Raw genomic sequence first — 14,332 nt, 5'->3', positions numbered from 1 at the left:
TGCAGAAAACTTTATATCCATCAGAAGATACTGAACACTATTGGTAATTGTCAAAGACCAGTCTTCTCTTTTGGTGTATCTCAACATGCATAAAACAACAAACCTGTGACAATTTGAGCTCAATCGGTCGTCGAAGTTGCGAGACGAAGTTGTGTGCTTTCAGATGCTTATTTCGAGACCTCAAATTCTAAATAAGAGGTCTCGAAATCAAATTCGTGGAAAATTACTTCATTCTCGAAAACTACGTCACTGCAGAGGGATCCGTTTCTCACGATGTATTATCAACCTCTCCCCATTACTCATTACCGTGTAAGGTTATGCTATCTAACTAATAACGTTTTTGAGTAATATCAATATTGTCCACTGCCTATAAAAACCTTATAGAATAGAAACTGCGGAAGTTATGTAACTAAATAGGAAATACCAAAAACTTAAGAATATATATTGGAAATCACAGGAAAGTCTACCCCAAAAATGTATTCTTCCTAGTAATACCCACGTACACACCTTCTTCATTTTGAGTTTTCCGAGCAAGCAGCCCCGGGAAAACGTGCTGGACCCCGGACCCACCATGGGCGCTATCGGAAAGTGGAATAGTTTGCTTTTACGGGTAAAACTCCCCCTGTGTTGTGGGGCACAATTTGTTCCATCGGGCAAGAACATGAAAAAATAATGATGTTTGATCCCTGGCACCCGGCCCCCACACTAAGGATTGTTGAAGCATTCGTAAAGTTTACATGCGATAGAGATGAAAATAATATTATATTATATTCAAAGGATTAACTCTTTTCTGCACACAGTAGGATTACTAATCGACTGATGATCTGCATTCGACCAGTTCACAGTAATTGTTTACCCGTAGGTTTACCCCAAAGATTACCCGTCCCACCCAGAAATCACTACCGTTAATTTGCAATACTGCCCTCTGTTGACTCACGCGGGCAACTGATGTAAACACGGAAGTAACACCGATTTTTATCAGTAAGGCAAGGACCGAGGAGGCAACGGGCTACATTTTATGACAGTGCCGTATTTTGTCTTCCAAAAGTAGGAAATAAATAGTCCTTTCTGTGAGATGGCAGACATGAAAAGTGAATGGGCAATGTGGGCCAACGAGCACGGCTTCACGAGTGGTATTGGTAAGTTTGGCGATTATTTTGTATCTACTTTGACTTGTACTTTTTGTTGATCAAGCGATCGTCATTTGCTTGTATCATCAGACAGGTCATGAGGTAAATAGACAAAGCATGTATGTTTGGAGCTAGCCCCATAAATTGTTCCAATCCACCGTATGCATAAAATAACAAATCTGTGAAAATTTTGACTCAATTGGTCATCGAAGTTGCACGAAAATAATGACAGTAAAAACACCATTGATGTACAATTTTACAAATTTTGTGTGCTTTCAGATTTTTGAGAAAGGCTTTCTCAATTCCAAATCCAATTATTTTAGTGAGAAATAACCTCTTTCTTAAAAACCAAGATAGGCCTACATACTCGTATGAGGTTCGTTCGGGGTGTTGGTAAAAGTCGGAGGTCGGAGGTAGGCGGAGGTAGCCGAGCGATCCTCATAGTTCTACTTCTAGAAACTAATAAGGCTCCCCTGTGAGCCTTATAGTTTCTAGAAGTAAGTTCTATCTAGGAGTAGGAGTAGGCCAACTATCAGGGAGAGATGTTTCTCACAATGTAATTATATTATCCACAGCTCTTGGTTGCTCGTTAACAATTATTGAATTAAGTTTGTTTTGCCAATATATATTTTGAGTAATTAACATTTTGTTACATGTAGACACTACATTTAAAATAATTTAGCCTAATTCTATGCAAAATTGCTGGTTCTCTCCAACATTTTTTCGTTTCTTTCCCAGGCAGTTCCTGTGCAATTTGGCCTCTTTTAGTTTAGGGAAGGGGTTTTCATGTTTTAAGGTTTTTGTTTTTAAATTTTATTGATTTTTTCCCCCTGTTTTATTCTTCATTAAGGCCGAGTTATAGTCGGTCGCGCGATGGTCGGGCGTCAGAAATGTTGACGTCCGATCATAAAAAGACACTGTTTTTAGGCCTCAGTCTTAGGATTGCGCGCAAGATTTCCGTCCCGCGACCAACTATAAACCGGCCTTTAAGGTTATTGTTTTCTGTGGAATTGTGGTATAACTTGCGCAATGATACATTTTAACATTGTATATGTTGCTGTACAAAGGTATTTTAAATTTCATGTATTTTTTACATTACATTCAATTCAATTCAATTCAACTGTTTATTTTATTGTGCACAGTCATGCTGATGGGCGGTATAACTGGAGTGTTTGGTTTCGATGGGTATGAGTTTGCAGCCTACACCATGTATCCTTTATATCAAACAGGAAGTAATTCTTTCCACAGTTTCAGTTATGCAGTAGTGGATGCCATCAGTGTTTCATCAGTGAGCAGTTGATAAAAGCAGTTCAATGGACAAAAGTTTGCAGATTACTGAATCTATCTATTAATTTACAGTATTATACCATTGGACATGATTGAGTATAGTTTTAAGAGATGTTAAATTTGCATCGGGGATAAAGAATATTAATGTTGGTTTTTACCCATACACCAATGTGTGTTAGCACTGTATACTCAGTACTTCCTCGAGTCCTGTGAAAAAATATCACATAGGCATGTTACTCGGGTGGGATTCGAACCCACGACCCTTGCAAAATTTAATAGAATATAGTTTTGTTTTAAAACAGTTTACACTGATACATATTGCGCACTCTAAATTCAGCAATTTAGTTCTGACAACCAAAGATTTTCAAGCAAATCACTCAGTTGGGATTTGAACCCACCTCCTTTGTATTCCTTCAAATTGCCAGCGCAGATTTATTTTTTTTAAATCCAAACAGTTGAATAACACATGTGGTACACAAGCTGAACAAATCAAGGAAATAAAAATACAAGATGAGTAAACAATGACAAAGGTTTTTTTGTTAAGGCCTTATTTGTCCTTGACAGGAAAATCCTGCAATTGGAGTGAGTGGGGTTAGCCCCTGACAACATTTGAACAGGAAACTGACAAACGTACAATTCCCTGCTAAGCAGTAGGCCTATGTTTTCCCCCCAACATGTTCAAACATGCAGTATTAGCAGGCCTAGAATTTCAAATCTGAAAGGGCAGGCCTTTTTTTTCTTTTTTTTTTTTGCAAGGGGCACTTTCATTGGAAATTCTGAAAGTGCACGGGAAACTTTTGAAGGGGTACCAAGGGCAAGACCAGGGGCATCATGGCCTTCATGTAATTACAGGCCTGAAGTATTGAAGCATGTAAAAGAGCCCAGGGGTGGATTTCACAAAGAGTTAGGACTAGTCCTACCTTACGACTAGGACTAGTCCTAGGAGATATGGGTCTGTCCACACTAATGGGACCATATTTTGATGTGACTTTTTTTTTTATAAATGGGTGACAAAAATAAACAAGAAGAGTTTTGTCAAGCTTGTTTCCCATGCACATTCCAAATCACTTCAAGGTTTTTGTTTGCAAAGAGCAAGACACATTTATCTGTATTTTAGCAATAACTGGGGATCATCTTCAAGATGATTATGTTTGTAACAGGGGAATGTTGGACAGACATTTCGTACATAAATGGTGAGAAAGGCATAATAATATAAACAGATTGCTAAAAATGTTGTCCCCTACAATGCTGTCCCTGCAAAGAATGTTTCCAGGCAAAACCAAGACATCTGCGTGGGTACTCAAGAAACTACAGAGAATTATCTTGAAGATATTAGGTTTGTAACATGGACAGATATTTGTCAAAATATGTCTGTCCATGTTAAAAACAAACATTCATACCAGCTGAAAAACCTCAAGGTACTCTTGGTTTTACAGATAACCATAAAAATAGGGGCGATGGGTCTAACTTAATTAACCTTTGAGTAAATCAATTAATTAATTATTTGTGTCATCCATTTCTAGTCAATTCCAATACAAATTGTCTGTCCTCGTTACGAACAATGTGTCTTAAAGAAAACTGCGTAACTTCTTAAATAGTAAGACATTTGTTATACTGTTTGGTAAGCACACTCACTATCAGCAGAGAATTGTACAAAACAAAATACAGGGAAAAATGTTGTATTTTGTGTACCCTCCCAGTCACAGTCCAAAAAGTTATCTTTTGGAACCAAAAAGACCCATTAGTGTGGACAGACCCACATACAAATTGCATGGATAGTCCTAAGTAAGAACGAGTCACTGGTCCTAACTCGAGATAAGACTAGTCCTAACTCTTTGTGAAATCCACCCCTGTGCACTTATCGAAAAGAGAAGGGGTTCGCCCCGATGTTCCTGGCTGTGGCTGCTGTATGCCCAATAGCACCTTGTAAACCCTTATAAGGTGCTAAATAGTTGGGTCTCAGAATTCATCATCGCATGCAATCTTTCTGAAAATTTGTATGTATACTCAGCGCCTGGAGTACCTTGTTTGGTAGATACGTGCGCGATATTAGACTTTTATATTATTATTATTATTATTATTATTATTAAGTTGATTGGCCTGTCTATTGGTGGTATTTTGACACATTGACCCTTAACTGTACTGAACAGAGCTGCTGGATTCTTTGTTTGTTTGTTGGAGTACCCCCGCAGCCAGAGAAGGAAAGGATCATTGGTAGAAAGAAGGTACCTTATTTTATTTATTATTCACTATTTTATGAAATATCGCAAGGCGACTTCAAGGTGAGGGCTACACAATAACTGATTTGGGCTGTCAACCCAAATAAACTCTCACCAGGGGCACGTTGCCACCTACTCCTGGGGCTGAAACAGGGTAAATCCCCCTTCATGGTCCATAAGGATGTACATGTGTTGTGTAGGCATTCGTATCATCCATTACACTAGGAGCCTGGCTTGTATAGCATTTCCTTCCTAATTTTTTTTACGAAGCATTTACAGTAAAAAGTACCTTGCTCAAGGGCACAAGCGTCATGAGCAAGAATCCAACACACACTTTCTGCTGACAACACTAGAATTTGAGTTTGATTTAAAAAACAACAACTTAATTCACCCCCTTTTGACCTGTTTTGGCTTGTTTCTCAATACTGTCTCAACCTCTTTCTCACAGGTGATTGATCTTGCCATTTAGGGTGACCATGTAAAAACATGATTCATTTGAAGTGGAATCACGTAAAAAATACTTGAGTTTTGACACACGCTACAAGTGGAAAAAATACAAGTGCAAAATTACAAGCACTAACAAATAGTTGTTTTTAAATAAGCGTGCATTCAAAGTGGTCATCCTTGAGAGCCAATTGTTTCTCAGTACACCCTTACTAGGGGTTAGTAATGAGGGGCATGGATATGGCACACTGCCTTTTTAGTAAAAGTAGAAATGTCAAAGACTGACATCGATTTTGCTAATAATAATAATAATAATTATAATGGACACTTAAAGCCATTGGACCCTTTCGGTGAACAGTATTGTCCAAGGCCCACACTTCGTGTATCACAACTTCTATATCAAATAACAAACCTGTGAAAATTTGGGCTTAATCGGTCATCGGAGTCGGGAGAAAATAACGGGAAAACCCACCCTTGTATCCGCGCGTTTCGCTGTGTCATGACATGTGTTTAAAACAAATCCGTAATTCTCGTTAACGAGAATTTATATTGTTTTACTGTTTTCTCAAAAAGTAAAGCATTTCATGGAATAATATTTCAAGAGAAGTATTTCACCACTACCTTCTGTTAACCCTGTAAGTTATTTGTAAATCTGTGACCTTTTTTTGTTTTGTCTGTACCAAAAGAGTCCAATGGCTTTAATAAAGGTGCCGGTAATTGCCGCAAGCGGCGCTCATGGCGCTACTCTGCTACTCTACAAAAGAATAACAAGCAATGAAAGTACCAACCAACAAAATAAAAAAATAAACTTAACAAAGAGCTTCTCTTTGAAAATGAGTTTTTTCTGTTCTTGAATATGTTGAGTGATTTGGAGAATTTCACAGTGTCCGAGAGGGAATTCCAAAGCTTTGGTGCTGCGCTCTGAAAACTTCTCTCCACCCCATAGATGTTTAGTAATTGCTTCCAGTTGGATGACACTTTCTTACAGTTTTTCTTTTGTTCTTGTTCGTTGACAGGTTCCAGCATATTCTCCATCCCGTAATGAACTGTGGTGGATTGTTAACCAAGAACTACTTTGTCCGCTTTGTCCTCTATCTCCTGTAAGTTGTTAATCATTAATTTTGAAAAAACAGCAAAGAAATAAGTTTGAATCATTTTGAAGTTTGATAACCGGTAAATGAAATAGTCAGGAGCGACTGGACGCACTAAAAGTCAAAAGATCTACTGTTGCAGTTGTTCAGAACGACTCTGGAGTATCATGGGTTCAGACATCAATCTTGTCATGAGCCGAGCCGATGTAAATGTTATGTTAAGTTCGTCTGTCTGAAACCAAAATTTGTTTGGGTCGACCTTGAGACACTTCTTATATAGTTGGTTAGGCAGGACTCTGGTGCGCCTGTCTGAACTGGGTGTTATGTTATTTTATTTATTTATTTATTTCCTCAAAACCTCCCAAAGTGGAGAAGATAAAAAGATAAAAGTATTTCAAATTTACAGTAACAGTTATAAAAAATTAAAGAAATACGACAGCCCTGACACTCTCTAACGACCCCCAGACAATCTTGACAAAGTATGAAACAAAAGGAATGTCAGAATGGTCTGAGCAGCTGACCGATTATTATTTGGTTTTGCAATCCAGTCCTCTGTAGCATGTCGGTTCCGACTATCTCCACCCGGCCCACACTGATCATTGAAGCGCCTTGAGCAGCACTGAGTGATGGATATGACTTCTAACAACTTCTAGAGCCTTGGGTGGATATGTGCGCATTACAAGCCTTTATTATTATTACTATTTATATTCTCTTCAAGTACGTGCTAATCCTCCATTCAGATCCTCCAAAATCAATCCTCCAAAAATCTACCTGCGTCTTGTGTGTTCTATGTCACGCGCAAAGTTTGCTCTAAGATAAGTGCGTTATTATAAAATATAGCGCTTCTGCGTCCCATATCCAACAAGGCCGAGTTTAATATGTGACGCAGACGCGCTATATTTTTCGTATTTCCACTCGCCCTTGTGGCATAAGTTATATTATTATGACTGCTATTGATTATAAGAAACCAATATTATCAATATTTGTTTACAATCCCCTCCTCTTTAGCATGTCAGTCCCGGCCATCTTCACCCTGCCCACTCTGCTCGGTGGCGTGTCTCTCTTCATCGGGGGGCTCATCTACTTCAAGGCTGCCCTTGGTGGCGAAGAGTGGCACGTGGACAGCATGGAGCTCAGACGCCAGAAGACCCTGACTAACCGGCCCCCAAATAACCCCCCACCACGCCCTCCTCCACAGGGCGCGGCAAACGAGGGATTCTCCGAGATTCCACTACAACAGACCGGTGGCCAGTAGAACGTACATGAAACAATCGTGGCCCAATTTCATATAACTGCTTAAAGGTACTGGAATCTATTGGAAATTGTTCAGAATAATTATTAACATAAAAAACTTACTTGGTACCAAGCAATGGAGATCTTTTGGTAGTATAAAACATTGTTAGAAACGATTCCCTCTCTTAAGTAACATAGTTTTTGAGAAAGAGGTAATTTCTTACTCAAATAAGAAACGACCTCAGCTGAAGCCTTTTTTTATGCATCTGAAAGCACAAAAAGTTATGCAACAAGGTGTCTTTTCTTTCATTATTCTCTTGCAGATTTGATGACAAATTAAGCCTGCTTACTTTTGCGAAGCAGAAACTGCTTAAAAGCAATATTTTCTGCTTAGTTAGCTTTATGAAATTAGGCACAGGGTTCAGCATCTTAGAGCTTATTAAGCTGAATTTATTGGGAAACAAGATTTTGCTGAGCAAAAAAAGAGACACCTTTAACAATCTAATAATGACATTGTGATCTTGCTGGTTACCATCATCCATGTAAGCAAAACTTGTCTCTTGTGCTTAAAATCAGCTCAATGAAATTTGTTCCAGCTTATTGTCAAAAAGGAACTCGGTCAATCTCAAACCCAGAGAATTGATTCTCTCCTTGTTCGTATCAAACCAAATCCAAAACCAATTGCGTGTTTTTCACCTAAGATTCAGAGTCAAGGCCAATGGGTTTGTTTTTGGGTGACAAAGTATTAAGGTTAGGTAGATTTTGACAAAGAACGTCTTACAGCAGCAATAATCACCATAAGTTACTTAAACGGATCACAAATATTAAGTAGCATTTTTAAAGTACACTTGAAGCACTGAGTAACCATTGCCCACAGTCATCTGTGAATGGGTAAAAAATAAGCACAAATCTTTATCCCGATGCAAATATAACATCTACTGTATTAACTCATTAGAAAAAACTTTAAATCAGTGTTTTGCGGGAGACTTTTCATTTGGAAAGTTGCAGATAATACTGCTCTCTAAATGTAAAACAGTGAAAAACACCACTCTTTACATTTCGAGTTGTCCCTCAAATGGCTCTTTAAATAGAGTGGTGGTTAGTTTACTCTTTATAGGGGTTTCACTCATGGACAGGATGAAAAGTCACTCAAAAAGATGCAAACTTCAATCTAAAAGAGTAGAAGACCACTCGAAAAAGACTTGTCACTCATATGGCTCTTCAAAGAATGTTTTTTTTCACTCCTTTGCATTAAGAGAGTGAGTCATTTCAAAGGAAATAAAACCCAAGGGAATTCCTTGGGATTTTTCACCCCACTACCATCAAATGTTCTTTTCACACTTGATGCAATTTTCCTGGGCACACTCAGTATGCTTTACCCCAGTGAGCATGCTTTAACATACTCCCAAGCAGGGATAGCTATTTCCAAGAGCTGTCAACTCTCCCTTAACCTGCAGAAAGTTCCCTGAAAACAAACTAATCTTTCCATAAGTATTGTTTGAAGTTTGCATGGTGTTGAGAGATAAGAAGAAACTATAAATAAATAGTAAACTTGCGGGTACAACCATATGTATATCTCTTAGGGTGAGTGTTGGCTCTGAAAAGAGCTGGTTTTGTCTCGACGGTTCCAACAGTATACTCTGCTGTTGGAAACGTCGAGACAAAACCAGGTCTCGAGAGCCAACACTCACCCTAAGAGATTTACATAAAATTATGGTTGTACCCGCAAGTTTACTATTAATTTATTGTTTCTTTTTAATCTTTCCATGTTCTGATGAAGAAATTTGGACATCTCCCTGACTAAGGAAATTCTCAATATCACCCTGATTTTTGTACACAATCTCCCTGATTGCAAGATGCCAATGAAGACAGCTCTATATTTCCAGACTATTTCTCATCAGTTTGCAATGTTTAGCAAAAACTCAGGGCCCAGTTTCATGCAGCTGCATAAGCAGAAAATATTGCTTTATAATTTGCTGCTAAGCAGAAATAAGTACGCTACCAATCACAGATTGTAAATGTGACATGGTAGTTTGGGTGGTACCCTCATTCTGGTAAGCATAATTTTGTCGTGCTTAGCTACTTTCTGCTTGAATAGCTTTTTGAACCAATTTTTTTTTGTTGAGAAAATCATGGGCAAAATAGTCTATTATGAACGGGGCTGAAGAGCTCTCTTCAGCTCCTCTTCTGAATTCCTGTGATCCCATTACTTTCTGTTATACGCCTCTCTTAATATTTATGCACGAGGTACGTCACAATGCTAACTCAAAACGAGGCGATGGGCACAGCCACTGCAAGGGATGGGGGAAGTGCGCCCATTGCCTCATTTTGGGTAAGAATTATGACGTTATGCATAAGTATTAAGAGAGGCATATAAGCCTTAATGCAAGTCGTATAGGAAAGGTTACCATGGTGCTACCACAACATTGCAAATCTGATTTTGACCCGATTTCATAGAGTTGCATATGCAGAAGTTTTGCTAACAAAAAATTCTGCTAATCAAGGTAAGCACAGTTGTTGTGCTTATTGAGCTTCTTGTGCTTAAAGGCAGTGGCCACTATTGGTAATTATTCAAAATAATTATCACCATAAAACATTACTTGGTAACGAGTAATGGGGAGAGGTTGGTAGTATAAAACATTGTGAGAAACAGCTCCCTCTGAAGTGACGTAGTTTTCGAGAAAGGTAATTTTCTACGAATTTGATTTCGAGACCCCAAATTTAGAATTTGAGGTCTCGAAATCAAGCATCTGAAAGCACACAACTTCGTGTGACAAGGGTGTTTTTTCTTCTTTCATTAATATCTCGCAACTCCGACGACCAATTGAGTTCAAATTTTCACAGGTTTGTTATTTTGTGCATAATTTTTGTTGTTGAGATACAGCAAGTAAGAAGACTGTTCTTTGACAATTACCAATAGTGTCCAGTGTCTTTAAGCAACTCTATGAATAAGGGCCCTGCTTTCAAGATTATTATTTTTTTTTTAAAGTGTGTGATTGTGTACTGTAGATACTCTATTGCAATGGGAGACTTTCTGGGACGATAGAGGGCAACAGACTTACCGGGTAAATCCATAGACCTTATCGCAAATACCAATGCGCAAGCGTAGACTGTTGAATGAGGTGCATTGTGGGATATATATGGATCAAATTTGGATACCAGCTAGACCACAATGCACCTAATTCCAAGCTTTACGCGCGCGCCCCGGTATTTGCGATAAGGTCTATTGTTCTCAGAATTATGCGCATGTTCAGAACTACGTAAACAATGGAAATTTACCCGGTATGTCTGCTGCCGCCTAGCGTTGGAAAGTCTCCTATTGTTTTTATATAAACCCAAAATATATTTTTGTAGTTTAAAAGTAAGTGTAAGTCAAAGAAACGAGGTTATGTTTCTGTTTTATTTGTTTGTGTTGATAAAGATGTAGATTTGTTTTTGAAAAGTTGAAATGCAATTTGGGATTGTGATTTTAATTGTGAAATGCTTGTTTGTTATTGTGATTTTTTTATAACAATTTGAGAGGGGGGGGGGATTTGGATATGATTTGGCTCAGCACTTGATGTATATTTTGAATTTCTATATAATAGCATCAGTCACTGGCTGCATCTTGTGCTTATACTGATAATATTTTTCTATAGTTTTATAATGATCAACATAAATTTGAACAGTTTCATGATTGAAATTTATACCTCCAGAATCGCTGGTGATCCCATTTTTAAAGATCACTACGATTTATAATTACAAATTTTTATTTTTATTTTTATAGAAAGTAATAATAGTTAACTTTATAACGCATTTGCACAAAAATAAATTGGTGAACACACAGTATAGTCGATTAACAAATAAATCGGTCATGGTAAATAAAACTTCATATCTTGCACTCTGAAATTGAGTTTATTTCTCTTGAGTGTAGACCATCTATACCTGTTAAAACATCTTAGTTTTCGTTCACACACGTATAAGTTACCCTTCCCAGCTCCGCAATTTTTCAATGGTGCATGCAATCTAAAGCTTCATTAGGCCCTCGATGTAAATCATCGCAAAGCCGCTGAGAGCATGTCTTCTAGGAAAGACAAATATTTGTTGGGAAAACCTGTTGAAAAATTGCTTCTAGTGATAATGTCTTGCAGACCAGTGAGCGTTTCTCTTAGTGGTAGTTATTTGATAAAATATCCCCTTGGTTTATGCCCTCCCAATTGGTTTTCAGTTGTGGCATCCAAAGATGTTACCTCATCCTACAAGGCCCATTTTGTGGTAATGGGTACTCGAGAACATGTTCCTTTCCTATTGTACAAGTAGGGCCCACTCCCCTCATTTCCTCTCATAATTCCAGTGTTTTCCAGACCACAAAATGAAGACACAATGGCTGTAGTTTTACGAAACATCTCTTTTGTTTTGTTTCCCCGTCCTTTAATTCTCGAAACCACCGCCCTCTTTTAGTGAGATACAAATGCATGCGCTGAACAGTTTCGTGAGGCATTTATCATACAGTACAGCCTGTTGTTCACGTTGGTGTTCGATATGTTGTGTTCCCCCTCTTTCCCCACTATTGTTTCGTCTTTGTGTACTTGGAATCTCAAGAATTTTGTAGAGGTATTTCTGTACAAGTGGAAAATAGTTTTTTAGCGTATGGAGACATGGGGAAGCTTACTAAGAACTCTTGATAAGTGTCTTGCAAAACCCATAATAGAAGTAAAGAAAATAATATGTAATCTGTGAGGCATGTGGTGAGGAGAGGATACGCAAACCACGTGGAACGTTCCAGGCCGCCGTTGAAGCAGAATTTGTTTTTGTATGATATCCCCGTCAACAAACACAGAGAATATTTTCGTGGAACAATACTGACCAATCAAAGCAGCCATTACAAGACCGAACGGCGACTGAGCCGACTATTGACCAATAACAAGCGCCGTTGTGAGAATGATAGGCGAGGTCTTCAATGGCTACCCATGCCATCAACGTTACATGCCGTCTGCAACTGGTTTCGAAAATCGTGCGTGAAATCAATTTTGTTGCAGTTTTATCGGACAAGCGGGACAAGCCAGGAATCTATAGGACATGGTGGAGGACGGGAACTTGTTAAAATTGAGAACTGACATTGTCAATACAGAGGAAAATACATGACTCTAGGAATGGCGACGACATTCCTACGGTGGAATTCTCAGTGGACTGGGTAAGCTTAATTGTATGCATCTTTCACACAAGCTTACAATACATACCATTGTGTACAATACATACAGGTCTGTAACATGTATAGGTAATGTAGTTTTTCAAGGCACTTGCCACTATTGGTAAATACTCAAAACAATTGTTACATAATATGAACCTACTTGATAACAAGCAATGGACAGCTGTTGATAACATTATGAGAAACGACTCCCTCTGAAGTAACGTAGTTTTCGAGAAAGAAGTAATTTTCCACTAACAAAAAAGAAATATTTGAATTTGATTTCGAGACGTCGGAGTTAGATTTTGAGGTCCCGAAATCAAGCATGTGAAAGCAATTTTACATATCTTGCAACTTCGAGGACCAGTTGTGTTCAAATTTTCACAGGTTTGTTATCTTGTGTATTTGTGTTGAGATACACCAAGTGAGAGGACTGGTCTTTGACAATATTACCAAAAGTGTTCAGTGTCTTTAAAGGCACTGGACTTGGTACTATTGTCAAAGACCAATATTCTCACTTGGGGTATCCCAACATGTAAAAAAAAAAATATAAAAAAATAATGTCAACATCTGGTCAGGACTCAATTGGTCATTGAAGTGGCAGTTGAAAAGTGGGACCTCTTTCTCACACACATTTTATACTACCATCAGCTCTCAATTGCTCAATACTGAAGTAGCGCTGAAGTCCAGCATTTATATTATGACACTTTTTGTGGGGCTAATAATGATAAACACGAATGTAAAGTCTCAGTCTTAAATAAAACAGATGGAAAGTCTTCGTTTTTACTCAGTTATGCACACATTTTATTTAATCCAAGTCATTCTGTTCATGAAAGAGTATAAAGTAATACAAAAAACAGTACTTTTGGTCAAACGTCAAATTCAAATTTAAACACATCACTTCAATTCAATAGAAATTCTGTGGGTCAACCCCATGCATTGTGTCTTTCACTTGTGGATTCACGAAAAGAATACTTATAAAAGAAGGTTGAGCATTGGTTCTCCTTTAATAGCTTTGTTGGGTATAGCGGACACTTTCAAGTCTTTAAAAAGACCCTGGACACTTAAAGACCCTGGACACTATTGGTAATTGTCAAAGACCAGTCTTCTCCCTTGGTGGATCTCAAAATATGCATAAAATAACGAACCTGAGAAAATTTGAGCCTAATCGGTAGTCGAAGTTGCGAGATAATAATGAAAGAAAAAAACACCCTTGTCACGAAGTTGTGTGCTTTCAGATGCTTGATTTCGAGACCTCAAATTCTTAATCTGAGGTCTCACAATTATGCTAACAATTATTTTGACCAATAGTGTCCACTGCCTTTAGGACGTGCGTGCACTGTTCTGTTTGGATAGAATAACCAAAATACGGGGGACAGAAATTGTCCATTGATGATATAAAGTTGCCTCACCATCGGGGAGATGGGGGAATAAAATTAAAGAAACTAGAGACCATTATTGCAAACAAACAATTTGCAAACAAAATCATATCAACACATTATTTCATTAAATAAATACAATAATATTTACAATTATTATATTACATCATTTTTTTTCTCAATACATGCTGGTAAAAAACCCATCATCTATTTTATATAAAAAATCATTGCCAGAAGGAACCAAGAACACCTGATTTGTTTACATTTTTTTGGTACGCAAGTTGCCAGACACACAAGGCCTGAAGGCCACTTCAAGGTGTGGGCTACAATTATTTTTGTCCTGAGGCCGTTGCCACCTACTCCTAGGGCTGAAACAGGCTAA

General features: G+C 38.1%; 1 protein-coding gene across 1 annotated transcript; it reads left to right on the top strand.

Moving 5' to 3' along the window:
• Positions 1–993: 993 nt before the first annotated feature.
• LOC117289521 (cytochrome b-245 light chain-like) lies at positions 994–7,520 on the top strand. Its single transcript, XM_033770666.1, has 5 exons — positions 994–1,139; positions 2,273–2,339; positions 4,568–4,642; positions 6,097–6,180; positions 7,180–7,520. The coding sequence occupies exons 1-5, from the start codon at positions 1,076–1,078 to the stop codon at positions 7,424–7,426; spliced, it is 537 nt and encodes a 178-aa protein (XP_033626557.1). The 5' UTR covers positions 994–1,075; the 3' UTR covers positions 7,427–7,520.
• The last annotated feature ends 6,812 nt before the right edge of the window (positions 7,521–14,332 follow it).

This window comes from Asterias rubens, chromosome 4 (genome assembly GCF_902459465.1).
Source record: "Asterias rubens chromosome 4, eAstRub1.3, whole genome shotgun sequence".
Taxonomy (NCBI): Eukaryota; Metazoa; Echinodermata; class Asteroidea; order Forcipulatida; family Asteriidae; genus Asterias; species Asterias rubens.
This window is presented reverse-complemented; position numbering and strand designations above follow the sequence as displayed.